Source organism: Polyodon spathula, chromosome 6 (genome assembly GCF_017654505.1).
Source record: "Polyodon spathula isolate WHYD16114869_AA chromosome 6, ASM1765450v1, whole genome shotgun sequence".
Lineage (NCBI taxonomy): Eukaryota > Metazoa > Chordata > Actinopteri > Acipenseriformes > Polyodontidae > Polyodon > Polyodon spathula.
In genome coordinates, this window is record NC_054539.1 from 1,342,224 (window position 1) to 1,355,920 (window position 13,697).

General features: G+C 42.1%; 1 protein-coding gene across 1 annotated transcript in view; it reads right to left on the reverse strand.

Moving 5' to 3' along the window:
* Positions 1 to 963: 963 nt before the first annotated feature.
* LOC121316622 (leucine-rich PPR motif-containing protein, mitochondrial-like) overlaps positions 964 to 13,697 on the reverse strand; it is an 83,024-nt gene continuing 70,290 nt past the window's right edge. The window contains 6 exon segments of the mRNA XM_041251664.1: positions 964 to 1,580; positions 2,956 to 3,033; positions 3,851 to 3,925; positions 7,326 to 7,441; positions 7,744 to 7,889; positions 9,269 to 9,609. Of these exon segments, the coding sequence (XP_041107598.1) occupies positions 2,965 to 3,033; positions 3,851 to 3,925; positions 7,326 to 7,441; positions 7,744 to 7,889; positions 9,269 to 9,609 (747 nt within the window). The 3' untranslated portion in view covers positions 964 to 1,580; positions 2,956 to 2,964.

Consider the following 13,697-nt stretch of genomic DNA (forward strand, 5'->3'; position numbering starts at 1 on the left):
CTTTAAGAACTATTCATTAACCCCTAGACTGCTAACGTGCCTGTCTCATCAATATATCTTAACTTCCACCAGGCTCTGCATGTGTTTGCACGTGTAAATCAGAACAGAGCTGGGCATCCTGTATTCATTTGCAATGGAACCAAGTCTTGCCTATGGAACACAAGACACTCAACAGAATCAGGGCTATGCGGATCTCACGGAACAGTGTTGCCAATCACAATGCCCTGGGTCCCAGTCCTTAACCACAACCTCTGTGCCACTAAGCCCTCTATTGCAAACACATCTCCAAATAGCCACTTATTTCCAGCAGTACCAGCTTACTGTTTAAATCTGTATGACACAAGCCTAGAGAATTTTTTTTTTTTTTATATGGCCTTTGTTTAAAAAAGTCTTCTGAAGTGGCGTGCAATTGGGAGATTAACATTTCCAGAACACTGTGAAATTCCCTCGATGACATGGAATTAAGAGTGATAAACAGCATATTTAGAAGATGACACAGTGCTGTTTGTTAAATCTGAGCTTATTATCACCATGTCTGAAAACACTGCACACAAAGGTATTTGTAACTCTCCTGGGAGGGTTCCTGAAAATACTGACTTTGAAGCTTTTTTTTTTATTGTTATAAATAGGGCACACATTGCAGCCCTGTCCCCTTAGCGTACTGTCGATAACAGACTCTGGCATTTCTAGGGTTACTAAACAAGCAGAGACAATAGTCAGGAGGAATGCAGTGTAACCAGCAGCCCTTGCATTGAGCACAATGAGCAGGCAGTGCACTGTCATAACAGACCAGCTTCCAGAGATACAGGAATGGGGGTCTCAATCCGCAACACTCCAAACCTGCCTTACTGTCCTCCCTCCAAACAGTGTCAGTATGAAGTGTGCAGGGATGGAAATAAGACTTCCTCTGTATAGCAGCTTCACCCATTCCATGTTTTACTAAGAGCTTGATTAGCCCCAGTGTATAAGTAAAAAGCTTAGGTGTGTCTCATTAAACTCACAATAAAAACCAGGAATAGATCGGACTGCTATGCAATGGTAGTTACTTCCGTCCCTGGTGTGACACAGGCTGGCGTGGATTCTGTACTGGGAGTGAGTGAGTGGATCCTTGGTGTGACACAGGCTGGCGTGGATTCTGTACTGGGAGTGAGTGAGTGGATCCTTGGTGTGACACAGGCTGGCGTGGATTCTGTACTGGGAGTGAGTGAGTGGATCCTTGGTGTGACACAGGCTGGCGTGGATTCTGTACTGGGAGTGAGTGAGTGGATCCTTGGTGTGACACAGGCTGGCATGGATTCTGTACTGGGAGTGAGTGAGTGGATCCCTGGTGTGACACAGACTGGCAAGAATTCTGTACTGGGAGTGAGTGATCCCTGGTGTGACACAGACTGGCATGCACTCTGTACGGGAAGTGAGTGTGTACAGTTCCCTTATTACCGGGGGCTCTGTGAAGGGAACGGGCTCCCCAGCACTCTTCAACAGCAGGGTCAGTCTCTTCAGGCACAGCTCATCAGGCTGCATGTGCTCCTCCTGAATCTGCTGGTACAGAGCCTTGGCTGCAGCAATGTCATTAGCTAACCCTGGGGTTGGGTGCAAGAGAAACAATCAGAGGGTCAGCGCTGCTCTGTGACGGGTACACACAGGACTGGAAACATTGTTCAGAGCTACAGATCCTCAAGAAACTAAGAACAGATCGGAAATGTAGAAGATTCCTTCAACCACACCCTGTAAAGCTTCAACCACACCCTGTGCACGTACAAAGTGGCGTTTCAAGCAAAGAGCAAACGTGACAAAAAAGGGATTGAAATTGTAATTGGTTGAAAACAGTACAGAAGGTACTCAGAAACAGAAGGCTATAGAATAAATTAAAAAAAATAATAATTAAACAGTTTATATGATTGTAGTCATATGCAATCCAAAACGTATATAGAAAGTTAGGTGATCAGACAGCAAGACAGATCCAGTCATATTTTTGAATGAGGATAAAACAAAAACAAGATCTCTTGAAAGCTAACCAAAGACGTGGTCCTGGCCTCTCGGTTTTAACATAGATTTAGACCGACTATAGTGTGTATGCTGTTGTCATCCCCATCACCATTTTACACTTTTTTACCCCTCACTTTCTACATCTCCTGGGAACACTACTAACTGGAGAGGGTGTCTTAACGTGCATCTCAGCATCAAATGAAATAACAAAAACTGCAGATATCATTTGCCGAAAATTAATTGTTCATCTGGAATTTCATGCTGTGCTCGATCAACTTGGCACCATTCCCACCCCCCCAGGGAAAAAAAAAGAGTTCTTCAAACGTAACAGAGTATATAAGAACTCATACAGCTGCAAGATCAATCTAAGGAATAACTTTGCAGCAGTTATGATGCATGGATTCTGTCTTCCAATATGAAGAGATGCCAGCCTTTTAAATAAAGTAATGTAGTAGCGCGCACTACGTGAAATGGCATGAAACACACTTCAGATGACACATCTAACTACTTTAACATGTAATATTTCTGCCCCATCAGGATTTCATAAGCAAATACTTGTAAATGCACCAGTAATTAATGGATTAAAATTCAGCGCTGCATTTTTAAATCTTCTGTTAAGAGCACAGGGACGGCTACTGATAGTAAAACACAACAAGTTACATGCTCCTTAGCACTTAGGCATTTAACAAATTCATGTTTTCACAAAACCGTTCAATGCAACATATGGCCAGTGAAGCGTTAATAGTTCAAAGATGCAACGGTTTGTAGTGTTTTACGGATTGGAAGCAGCTTTGAAATTTCCTGACATGCGGCACACAAGGGTGTAATTATCTTCAATGGCTTTTTTAAACTTTTTTTTTTTTTTTTTAAACCTACATCTCACGGTCAGTCAGTCATTTCCAGGAGAACAAACCAATTCAAAACAGAGACAGACTGCAACAATGGGACACTGCTAATGTGTGACTGTACCATAGCACTTCATGAGGTAGGCGTAAGCCAGCTCCTTGTCAGGGAAAAGATGCCAAGCAGATCTTTGATCTTTGGAGCCTAAAAACAAACAAACCAACAAACGAGTTTAGTACTTTAACAAACAGTAGACCAACAATTACAACAAAACCCAATTATCTGACATGCAGTAAATCCAATGACTATATTTAGCATTTAATAAATGGCTAAACCGATCATCATCATCATCATCATCATTAAATTACTAGAGATTTTCCTTAATCGTTTAACAAAGCACTTGACGTCCATCTGCTTCAGCTTTTCCAAATCAGCGATCAGAATTTCCTCTGAACTATTATGAGTGTCAATGCACTCAATATTGTGAGACCATGATTTGAAGGAGACCCATTGTTTTATGGTCCACACTTAGTGCTTCACACACCAATTATTAAGACTGAGTTCTCCACAGAAGGCAGGTGCTGACAATCAGGTGAGGGTTATTGGTGTTGATCGGGCTAATTTACCACTCCAAGTGAAACAAGTGACGAAACAGCTGCTTGGTTTTGTGATGATTGCTGCTTTTGTTGGTCTCTGGAGAACAGGAATCCACACAATTCCAAGCAGCTGATTCAATTGGAATGTTAAATTAGCTCAATCAACACCAATGCCCCTCGCATGTGGAGAGCTTGAACTAATATTGTGCTCAAATAGACCTTTTTAATTGTTCTCAGCTCCTAATTAAGCTAATGAGTAGTTCAATTAAGGGTTCAATTAAGTAAATGAGAAATGGAGAAACCCTGCTCTAAGCTACCAAACCCACATCATGGTTCACAGTGGCTAGAATCACTTGTTTCAGTGTTTTACAAATTGGGGTCTGCCCAGAGTTGGTCGTGTTGAACAGTGAAAGTGGTGTCAGTACCTGGCCAGGCTTCTGCGCTGCCCTGGTGATGTAAGCAACCAAGATCTCCTTCTGTTCTCCTATACCAGCACACCTCTGGAGAGAAAATAAAGGAACGCTGATGAGTGCAAAATCAAACAGAAAGATGGTCAACAAGCAGTGTGAGCACAACGTGGCCACCTGAAGGCGCTCTCTCATTCAACAGCTTACTGAAATACTGCTTCACTGCTGCAGCCCGTTTACTGACCAGGAGGACTGAAGAGTAATGATCAAACTCCATTCCTGTTGTCAATCCCTTCTTTTAACCTGCTGCCCATAAGCAGCAGATTTTGCCAAGCTACTGAGCCCTGTCGGGACCCTGACCACTGCATTGCGGCTTGATCCATTCCTGGTTACCTATACACTGTGGTTAATCAAGCTCGTTGTAAAACCTGGAATGGGTGAAACTGTAATGCAATAGGAATTTTATTTCCATCCCAGCAACAGCTGAAGCGCTACGAGGTGAACTATCCTCTGGCGATTGGACACCCAAACCTACAGAAGCTTGTGTGCAGAGCAAAGATCGGCAAATTGACTAGGACAGGATTTGAACCTCACTTGCATGACTCCCCTTGCACCCCACACTGTGATGCTTTCTACTACATGAGCCCTACATGGGAGCACTTTCAGGAGGAATATCATACAGGGACTGTGATGATAAGAACCAGACAAGGGCAGTCCATTCTGCAGCAGACAATCAGCAATGGAAAGCACTGAACCCAGGTACAGCTGGGCTGAGGATAAAAATATAAAAATACAAAAACAACAAAAGGTTAACTAACACACACATTGGGTTTATTAATTTCCAGTTTAATACACCATGCTATTTTCATTCTGTTCCTGTATTTCAGAAAGACTTGTAATAACAGGGGTGGGGGTTGGAGTCTTCTTCAATTATATTGCCAAACACTCACAAGTGAGCTGCAGACCAGAAGGTTAATTATACATTTAATAAGGTGTCAGGCAGATAACTGCTCATTTCTTCATAAAAATTAAATGTACAGAGCGAGTTCTCTTTAAAGTATAATTATCTACACTTACGCATACAAAAGGACCGATTTCAATCTCTCAGCTTTTTCTAAAAGCCCCTTTCAGACTATGAGACAGCCAGGGTTTTCTTTTTTCTCTTCCCTTTCTTTCTCTCATTTTTAAATTCCGTCATAAAAAAAGTTAAGACTGCGAAGTTTGTGTGACAGCTCAGAGAGATCAGGCGTCTTACAGTCTTTAGAAATCAAAGGTGGTGCTGGAGGGGGTGGGGTGGAGGTCAGACATGACAAGTAAGATTGTGTTTGTAGTAAGTATAGCCTTGTCACATTTACAGCTTTTTACAAGAGGCTGACTTTAATGATGTAAAAACACACGGCCACTGTATAGATGTATGGATGTATGTATGTACAGTATATATTTTGTGTATGGTATAAAAACCATGTAGCGATAGATATTTTTAGATATAGGCTAGCATCTATTTATCTAGATTTGTCATTTCCATGGCCAAGTCTTTCATGAAAGTTGCACCATTTTATTCCTCTGGTGCAGACCGATAGTGTCTTGTCTCCTCCTTTAGCTTACAAGGCAGCAGTCAGTCAATGGCAGAAGAGTTGTTTGATACTGTTTTAAAGTGCTCAAGTCTTACTTCAGTTTTGGGACGGGGACACAAACTCTCACTGCAGTCGTGCATTATACACATACTATGAACTGAACCCCATGCAAGAACTCTGTCAGCAAGACTTAGAAAACGTAACAAAAAGAGACTTCAAGCAGGGAATTCTAGCACTTACTGCCATTATCCTTCAAACACGCCTTGCATACTGAGGTGTAGAATTCAATCACAACAACCAGCGCCCCTTTGTGGAATTCAATCAAACTCCCAGACACGTCCGAAACATAGAAAGAACAATTATGTCAGTGTTGGATATGCTTTTCTCACAAATGCCTCTGCGGTCCAGGACCTCACACTGGACTAGAGCAAGCCAAAGAAGAACCCCTTCGCTGCCATGTATCACACACCTATTCTACATGTTTCTTCTTTACCACAGTATCACAATGGCAAAACAAAAGCACTATGCAGTTAGCACTTCTCTTGTCTCAGGGCTTTTATATGGAGGGATTCCAGCTTGAAAGAACAATGGGAATGGAAAAGCATTCAGAGCTCAATCACGCCTTGACAGTAATCTGATTTTCTAGCTGCATTTTCAAAGCTGTAGCAGGTGTTAAATTCCCCCTTTGGATCGCGACTGTTCTGCCAATCGTCCGGCATTACATGAGACCAAAGAGCCAGCTGGCAGACAAAGTGGAGCCAGGTCTGGCTGGACACGGAGTCTGGGGAGAAGCTGGAGGGTTATGAGATTGCTGAGATTGTTTGACTGCCCCCTGCTGGGCTGAGCCTCCTAGCCAGGGCCTGTGTGTGTGTGTGTGTGTGTGTGTGTATAGTATATTGTGTGTGTGAAAGTTATCGTCGGGACTAGGGAGTGTGTAGCGACCACACACACAACACACACACATGTGAAAGTTATCGTCGGGACTAGGGAGTGATGTAGCGACACACGTGTGTGTGTGTGTGTGTGTGTGTGTGTGTGTGTGTACACTTTCAATAGCAGCCCTGATCCCTCACACATCGCTGTGTGTGTGTGTGTGTGTGTGTGTACACTTTCAATAGCAGCCCTGATCCCTCACACATCGCTGTGTGTGTGTGTGTGTGTGTGTGTACACTTTCAATAGCAGCCCTGATCCCTCACACATCGCTGTGTGTGTGTGTGTGTGTGTGTGTGTGTACACTTTCAATAGCAGCCCTGATCCCTCACACATCGCTGTGTGTGTGTGTGTGTGTGTGTGTACACTTTCAATAGCAGCCCTGGGGAGTCACACACATCGCTGTGTGTGTGTGTGTGTACACTTTTTCAATAGCAGCCCTGATCCCTCATACATCGCTGTGTGTGTGTGTGTGTGTGTGTGTGTGTGTGTGTGTGTGTGTGTACACTTTCAATAGCAGCCCTGATCCCTCACACATCGCTGTGTGTGTGTGTGTGTGTGTGTGTACACTTTCAATAGCAGCCTTGATCCCTCACACATCGCTGTGTGTGTGTGTGTGTGTGCACGCTTTCAATAGCAGCCCTGATCCCTCACACATCGCTGTGTGTGTGTGTGTGTACACTTTCAATAGCAGCCCTGATCCCTCACACATCGCTGTGTGTGTGTGTGTACACTTTCAATAGCAGCCCTGATCCCTCACACATCGCTGTGTGTGTGTGTGTGTGTACACTTTCAATAGCAGCCCTGATCCCTTACACATCGCTGTGTGTGTGTGTGTGTGTGTGTGTACAATTTCAATAGCAGCCCTGATCCCAGCTGCTCCGAAGCACTAAGACTTGCGATATAAGAAGATTTAAATGAAGCCAGACTGGATGTTGCCCGTGAGGACGTGGAGTGCTGTTGCCCGTGACGACGGTGGAGTGTTTACCTGCAGAAGGAACTTGCCATCTTCAATCCTGCCGGTGTCCAGGAACTGCAGGAAGAGGTCTGTGGCTGGTCTGTACTCAGCGAAGTGGTTTGCCAGCCTCTCTGCCATGGCACTTACTGCCCAACACAGACACAGAGCAACGTTAAGAGGAGCGCTCGTTACGAACAAGTCATTAGGGAAAATAAAGACATCCATGGGGGCATATACACAAAAATAAATAGTAAAAACACAAGAGATGGCATAAATTTTGAACAGTGAAGTAGCAAAGGGCCCCTATAAAGATATAGATAGGATTTTTACACAGGAACATAGCCCAACAGGGAATTAACCAAATGAGTTAATCAACACAAGGTTAAATACTGAGGGAGCACTTTACCAGACTATAGAAAGGTGAGTAAAACAAACCACTCAAACTTACACTTAACCAAAGCAGGCTCCAGCCTCTCTTCAATGACCTTCCTGAACACAAAGGAAACACTGCTGACCTGCGGCCCTGAACTCTGACCTCTGCTTCCCGGAGCAAACAGGGGCTCAATGAACTGCACTGCGGAGTCAACATCATTGCTAGATGTATTGAGAACAGAACAGGAAGAGAAAGGGTAGGGGGGAATAACATTAATTGCTTTGCTTTTTAGTGCTCGGACTCAACAACGATTAAACAGAACCGAATAAGTGCATGAAAGTTTTATTTTTAACATAAATATTACAGTTCGGATTAATGTAAAAAGGCTCTGGTACTGCATTTAAGCAGCTTGCGCTGAAACACAAACTGAAAAGGATTCATGGCTGAGTGGGCAAAACTCAACGTTAATCAGATGTCTTGCCAAAGTGATCTTTGACCCGGGTTCTGCCTAACTAGCAGTGACACAGATGCTGTTCTGCTGCTGAACAAAGCAGATCGTCGCCGCTCTACTTAAAAGGGTGGCCAACGGACCTCCAAATGAAAACATCACATTAGAGGAACGCAGAGTAAATCATTCAGATTGCAAAGTCATAACAATCTTGCAGATTAATCCATTAAATATTCATGCGGGTACGAGAATGTTTCCAAATACAGTGCAGATTGATGCTCTTTACTGCTGCTGTTCCAGGAGACAGCTGGCAACAAGAGCTCACCTTGTTGCATTGTTACAGACCCCTCACTCCATGTTGGTACCCCGAGCGTTATCTAGCAGCAAGGATCTGGGACAATGCAGTCCTTTACCCCTAGATAATACCTGCTCTTCAGGTAAGCGTGAGGGGCAATTTACTGTAACAAATGAGAGAGCATTGCTGCTGTTAAAAACACAACTGTCTTCCCCTGTTTCCAAAATCCAAAAACTAATTTCCATAGCTAGTACAGCACATCCCTTTCTTCTTTCTATTCCAGGTGGAAACCTGATGCATTCGGGTGCTTCAAGGTCTCGTGGACAATAAATATTTACAACCTCTTTCTGACCCAGAAGGGTAAACCAGTTTGGATCACAGAAATGCTTAATCTAGACTTCACGATTGCACGACACAAAAAGACAAAAGTAGAAAACTAAATGTATCAATTTTCTGACTGAAACATGCAAAATCTTCTGAAGTCAGTTTAGTGAAGATTTTCTAGTAAAAGCTTTGGTCTCAGAACTATATTGCTAGGTCTTTTTTAGCCTCTGGTTGAAGTGAGACAATCCCTAAACACACTGTACTGTAGCTGGGAGGTGCAGACCCTGCAGACAAACCCTAAACACACTGTACTATAGTTGGGTCAGTGTAAAAGCATCTTATAAAACGAGACTGGCCAAAAAACTCTAACTCCTATACCATCAATGCTAACAAAAAAGCAAATGGTAAATCTGTGCTGTACTTTTAACAACCAACCCAATAACTGGTAATTTCTCCATATCCAGAACAGTACAAACAGCAAGTACATTTTGTGAATTAATAAATGCAAAAAACATTGTGTCTTGCTTGCTTACTTCTTTATGTGCGCAACGGCTGTATTATTGATGAAAAGCATGCGTGATAAATGAATGGACTGTCCCAGGCTTTGTATCATGCTCTCCACTGCCTGAATGCTCTCCATGTCTCCCTTCGTCCCCAGTGCCTGGACCAGCCTGGTGACAGCCAGCTGTGTGGGGACCTGTTCAGCCTACAGCATCCCCTTCAGCATGCTCAGGGTGACTGCAATGAGAGGGGAGTGAGTGACTACTACAGCAGCACCTACAACCAAGGGGAGCGTGCAAAAAGCAAACTGTAACATGATACTACAAAAGCGCAGTGTTCCAAACTTTAAAACAGTTTCATAAGGGTTGTGCAACTATGATTCCCTGGAGAAAATTATTGTTGGAGGTATTGTCTGAAAAAATTAAGTACAACATATTTGAGCAATAAACAAACAAATAAATAAATAAATACATATGCACACATGTATACACACACAAGTATACGCATGCACACATATACACACACACACACACACACACACACGCATATGTACAAAAAGCCGGTTTCATATTTCTACACATTCTATATAAAAGGGACTGATGATTCCTATTTTAGTATAATAGTATATAAAATAGTTCCCCTTGACAGACGTATTACTACACAATGTGACCTGTAATGCCAGTGTCACTGTTTGGATGTGTCATTTATTTCAATTGCATTTAATTGCCCTCTCAGTCCTTAAAAGATGGGGCTGTCAGGGAACTGCTTTAGATGTGACACCTGCCATGAGGGCACTCTGAGAAGAGGTGACACTGTCTCTCAGGAGGGATTCCATTCTTGATGATCTGATGCATCTTATAATAATAATAATAATAATAATAATAATAATAATAATAATAATAATAATTTCTATAAGTCTCGCTGGTGCTGGGATTTACCATTAGAGGCAGACACTGGAGTGATTGTAAAAGCAGGTTGACAGCTGCAGAAGAAACTAAACTTAAAAAAAAAAAAACCTCAACATGGTCTTCAAGCCTGTAATCTGTGACACCTGCTTGATGTGGGAAATCTGAGAAAACCCAGCGGAGCTAAACCAAGTGTGCGTAAAGTGCCGCGCGATCCAGGATTTGCATAAACTAGTAGGTATGCTAGAAATGGAGCTGGAAGAAGTGAGACAGCAACAGGATCTTGAGGAACTGGCACACCCACAATTCATGGAAGTCTGCATCACCCCTAACAGACTGAAAGCCACCAGGGAGATAGAAGGTCAGAACAGCTGGGTTCAGGTAGGCAGAAGCAGGGAAAAAAAGAAACTTCGTCAAACACAACCACCAGAAATCAAAACAACCAACAGATTTGAGTCACTTCAGAATTGTGATGAGCAGAACCAACAACAAGAGAATGAAAGGAACAACATCCAGGACCCCATTGACAGTGGTGACCAGACAGCAAAAAGAAGGGAGGTCATGATTGTTGGGGACTCCATATTGAGAAACACAGCAAGTTCAGTTCGCAGTTTGGACCCCCTTACTACAACAGTGTGCTGCCTTCCGGGAGCCTCGGTCAAGCACATCACTGAGAACGTGGACAGGCTCCTAGAACGAACAGGAGACGACCCGGTAGTAGTCGTCCACATCGGTACAAACAACATTGGAAGAGACAGACCAAAATCCCTGCAAAATAAATTCAGAGAGCTAGGAACCAAAACTGTGGTATTTTCTGGTATACTACCCGCACCTTGCAAAGGACCATATGGACAGCTGGAAATAATTAATCTAAACGCATGGCTGAAGACGTGGTGCACACAGGAAGGCTTCACCTATCTTGATCATTGGACCACATTCTACAACGAGGACTATCTGTATAGACGGGATGGACTGCATTTAAATAACAAGGGAACTAGTCTACTCGGAGAAAAGATCCTCGAGCAGGTTCGGAAGCATTTAAACTAGAAAGGAAGGGGGGAGAAATCAACAAAAAAACAGAAGGGAGACCGCATCAAAACAAGAACAACAACTCAGGTAAGACAACCATTAAATGTATTTATCTAAATGCTAGAAGTATCAGAAACAAAATTCTAGAACTTGAAGCTACTGCACTAACAGGTAACTATGATGTGATAGGTGTTACAGAAACGTGGTTATCTGAGAGTGATGGGGACGAATATAATATTTGTGGGTATACACTGTATAGGAAAGACAGGCAGGACAGAAGAGGAGGAGGGGTAGCGCTATACATAAGAAACAGTCTTGAAGCCCAGGTGTTAAACCTGGACAAAGAAAATAAAACCGAATCAATATGGGTCAGAATAACAGACAAAAATTCAAAAGGCATAATAATAGGAGCATGCTATAGACCGCCAGATTCAGACGGTGAGCACAATAATCTGTTATACAATGACATTAGAAATGTGTGTAGCAAAGGAGAAGCCATACTAATGGGGGATTTCAACTTCCCCCAAATAAAATGGGAAAACCCGGTGGGTAGCGCGAAGGATGAAATAGAAATGGTGGAAATGACAAATGACTGCTTCCTAACACAATTTGTGAAGGCACCCACTAGAGGGGAGGCATGCCTTGATTTAGTCTTTTCAAATAACGAAGATAGAATAACTAAAACAGAGGTCAGAGAACCACTGGCAAACTCAGACCATAACATGGTCTCATTTGAAGTGTTTTTTTAAATCCCCAAAAGTAAAGACTAAAGTTAAGGTTTACAATTTTAGAAAAGCAAACTATGAAGGTATGAAACAGAGACTAACAGAAGTAGATTGGAGTAAAATAGAGAAAACACCCACAGAAGAAGGATGGTTGTTCTTCAAAAATGTAGTACTAGAGGCGCAAAACAATTACATCCCTAAAGTAGACAAATCTAAATGTAAAACTAAATTGCCAAAATGGTTTAATAGATCAATTAAAAAAAATATTCAGCGAAAAAAGGCACTTTACAGAGCATTAAAAAAGGACCAAAAAGAAAGTACGCAGAAAGAGTACACGGAACTGCAAATGCAAGTCAAAAAGGAAGTTAGAAAGGCCAAGAGAGAAATAGAAATGAACATTGCTAAGGGAGCTAAAACCAATTCCAAAATGTTTTTCCAATATTACAACAGCAAGAGAACATTCAAAGAGGAGATTAAATGTTTAAGAGATACAAATGGCAAAATCGTAGAGGAAGAAAAAAAAAATAGCAAATATGTTAAATGATTACTTTTCACAAGTTTTTACAAAGGAAGATACTGACAACATGCCCCACATGTCATCCAGTTCCTATCCAGTTTTAAATAACTTTAGCATAACTGAGGCAGAAGTGTTAAAGGGACTAGGAGCTCTTAAAATAAACAAATCCCCTGGGCCGGACGAGATCCTCCCAGTAGTACTCAAAGAAATGAAAGAAGTAATTTACAAACCGCTAACCAAGATCATGCAGCAGTCTCTTGACACAGGGGTGGTACCGACAGACTGGAAAATTGCAAACGTAATACCGATCCACAAAAAGGGAAACAAAACTGAACCAGGTAACTACAGACCAGTAAGCCTGACTTCTATTATATGCAAACTTATGGAAACTATAATAAGATCCAAAATGGAAAATTACCTATATGGTAACAGGGTACTGGGAGACAGTCAACATGGTTTTAGGAAAGGGAGATCGTGCCTAACTAACTTGCTTGATTTTTTTGAGGATGCAACATCGATAATGGATAATTGCAAAGCATATGACATGGTTTATTTAGATTTCCAGAAAGCTTTTGACAAAGTCCCGCACAAAAGATTAATTCTCAAACTGAACGCAGTTGGGATTCAAGGAAACACATGTACATGGATTAGGGAGTGGTTAACATGTAGAAAACAGAAAGTACTGATTAGAGGAAAAACCTCAGAATGGAGTGTGGTAACCAGCGGTGTACCACAGGGATCAGTATTAGGTCCTCTGCTATTCCTAATCTACATTAATGATTTAGATTCTGGTATAGTAAGCAAACTTGTTAAATTTGCAGACGACACAAAAGTAGGAGGAGTGGCAAACACTGTTGCAGCAGCAAAGGTCATTCAAAATGATCTAGACAAGATTCAGAACTGGGCAGACACATGGCAAATGACATTTAATAGAGAAAAGTGTAAGGTACTGCACGCAGGAAATAAAAATGTACATTATAAATATCATATGGGAGATATTGAAATTGGAGAAGGAATCTATGAAAAAGACCTAGGAGTTTTTGTTGACTCAGAAATGTCTTCATCTAGGCAATGTGGGGAAGCTATAAAAAAGGCTAACAAGATGCTCGGATACATTGTGAAAAGTGTTGAATTTAAATCAAGGGAAGTAATGTTAAAACTGTACAATGCACTTGTAAGACCTCATCTTGAATATTGTGTGCAGTTCTGGTCACCTCGCTATAAAAAAGATATTGCTGCTCTAGAAAGAGTGCAAAGAAGAGTGACCAGAATTATTCCGGGCTTA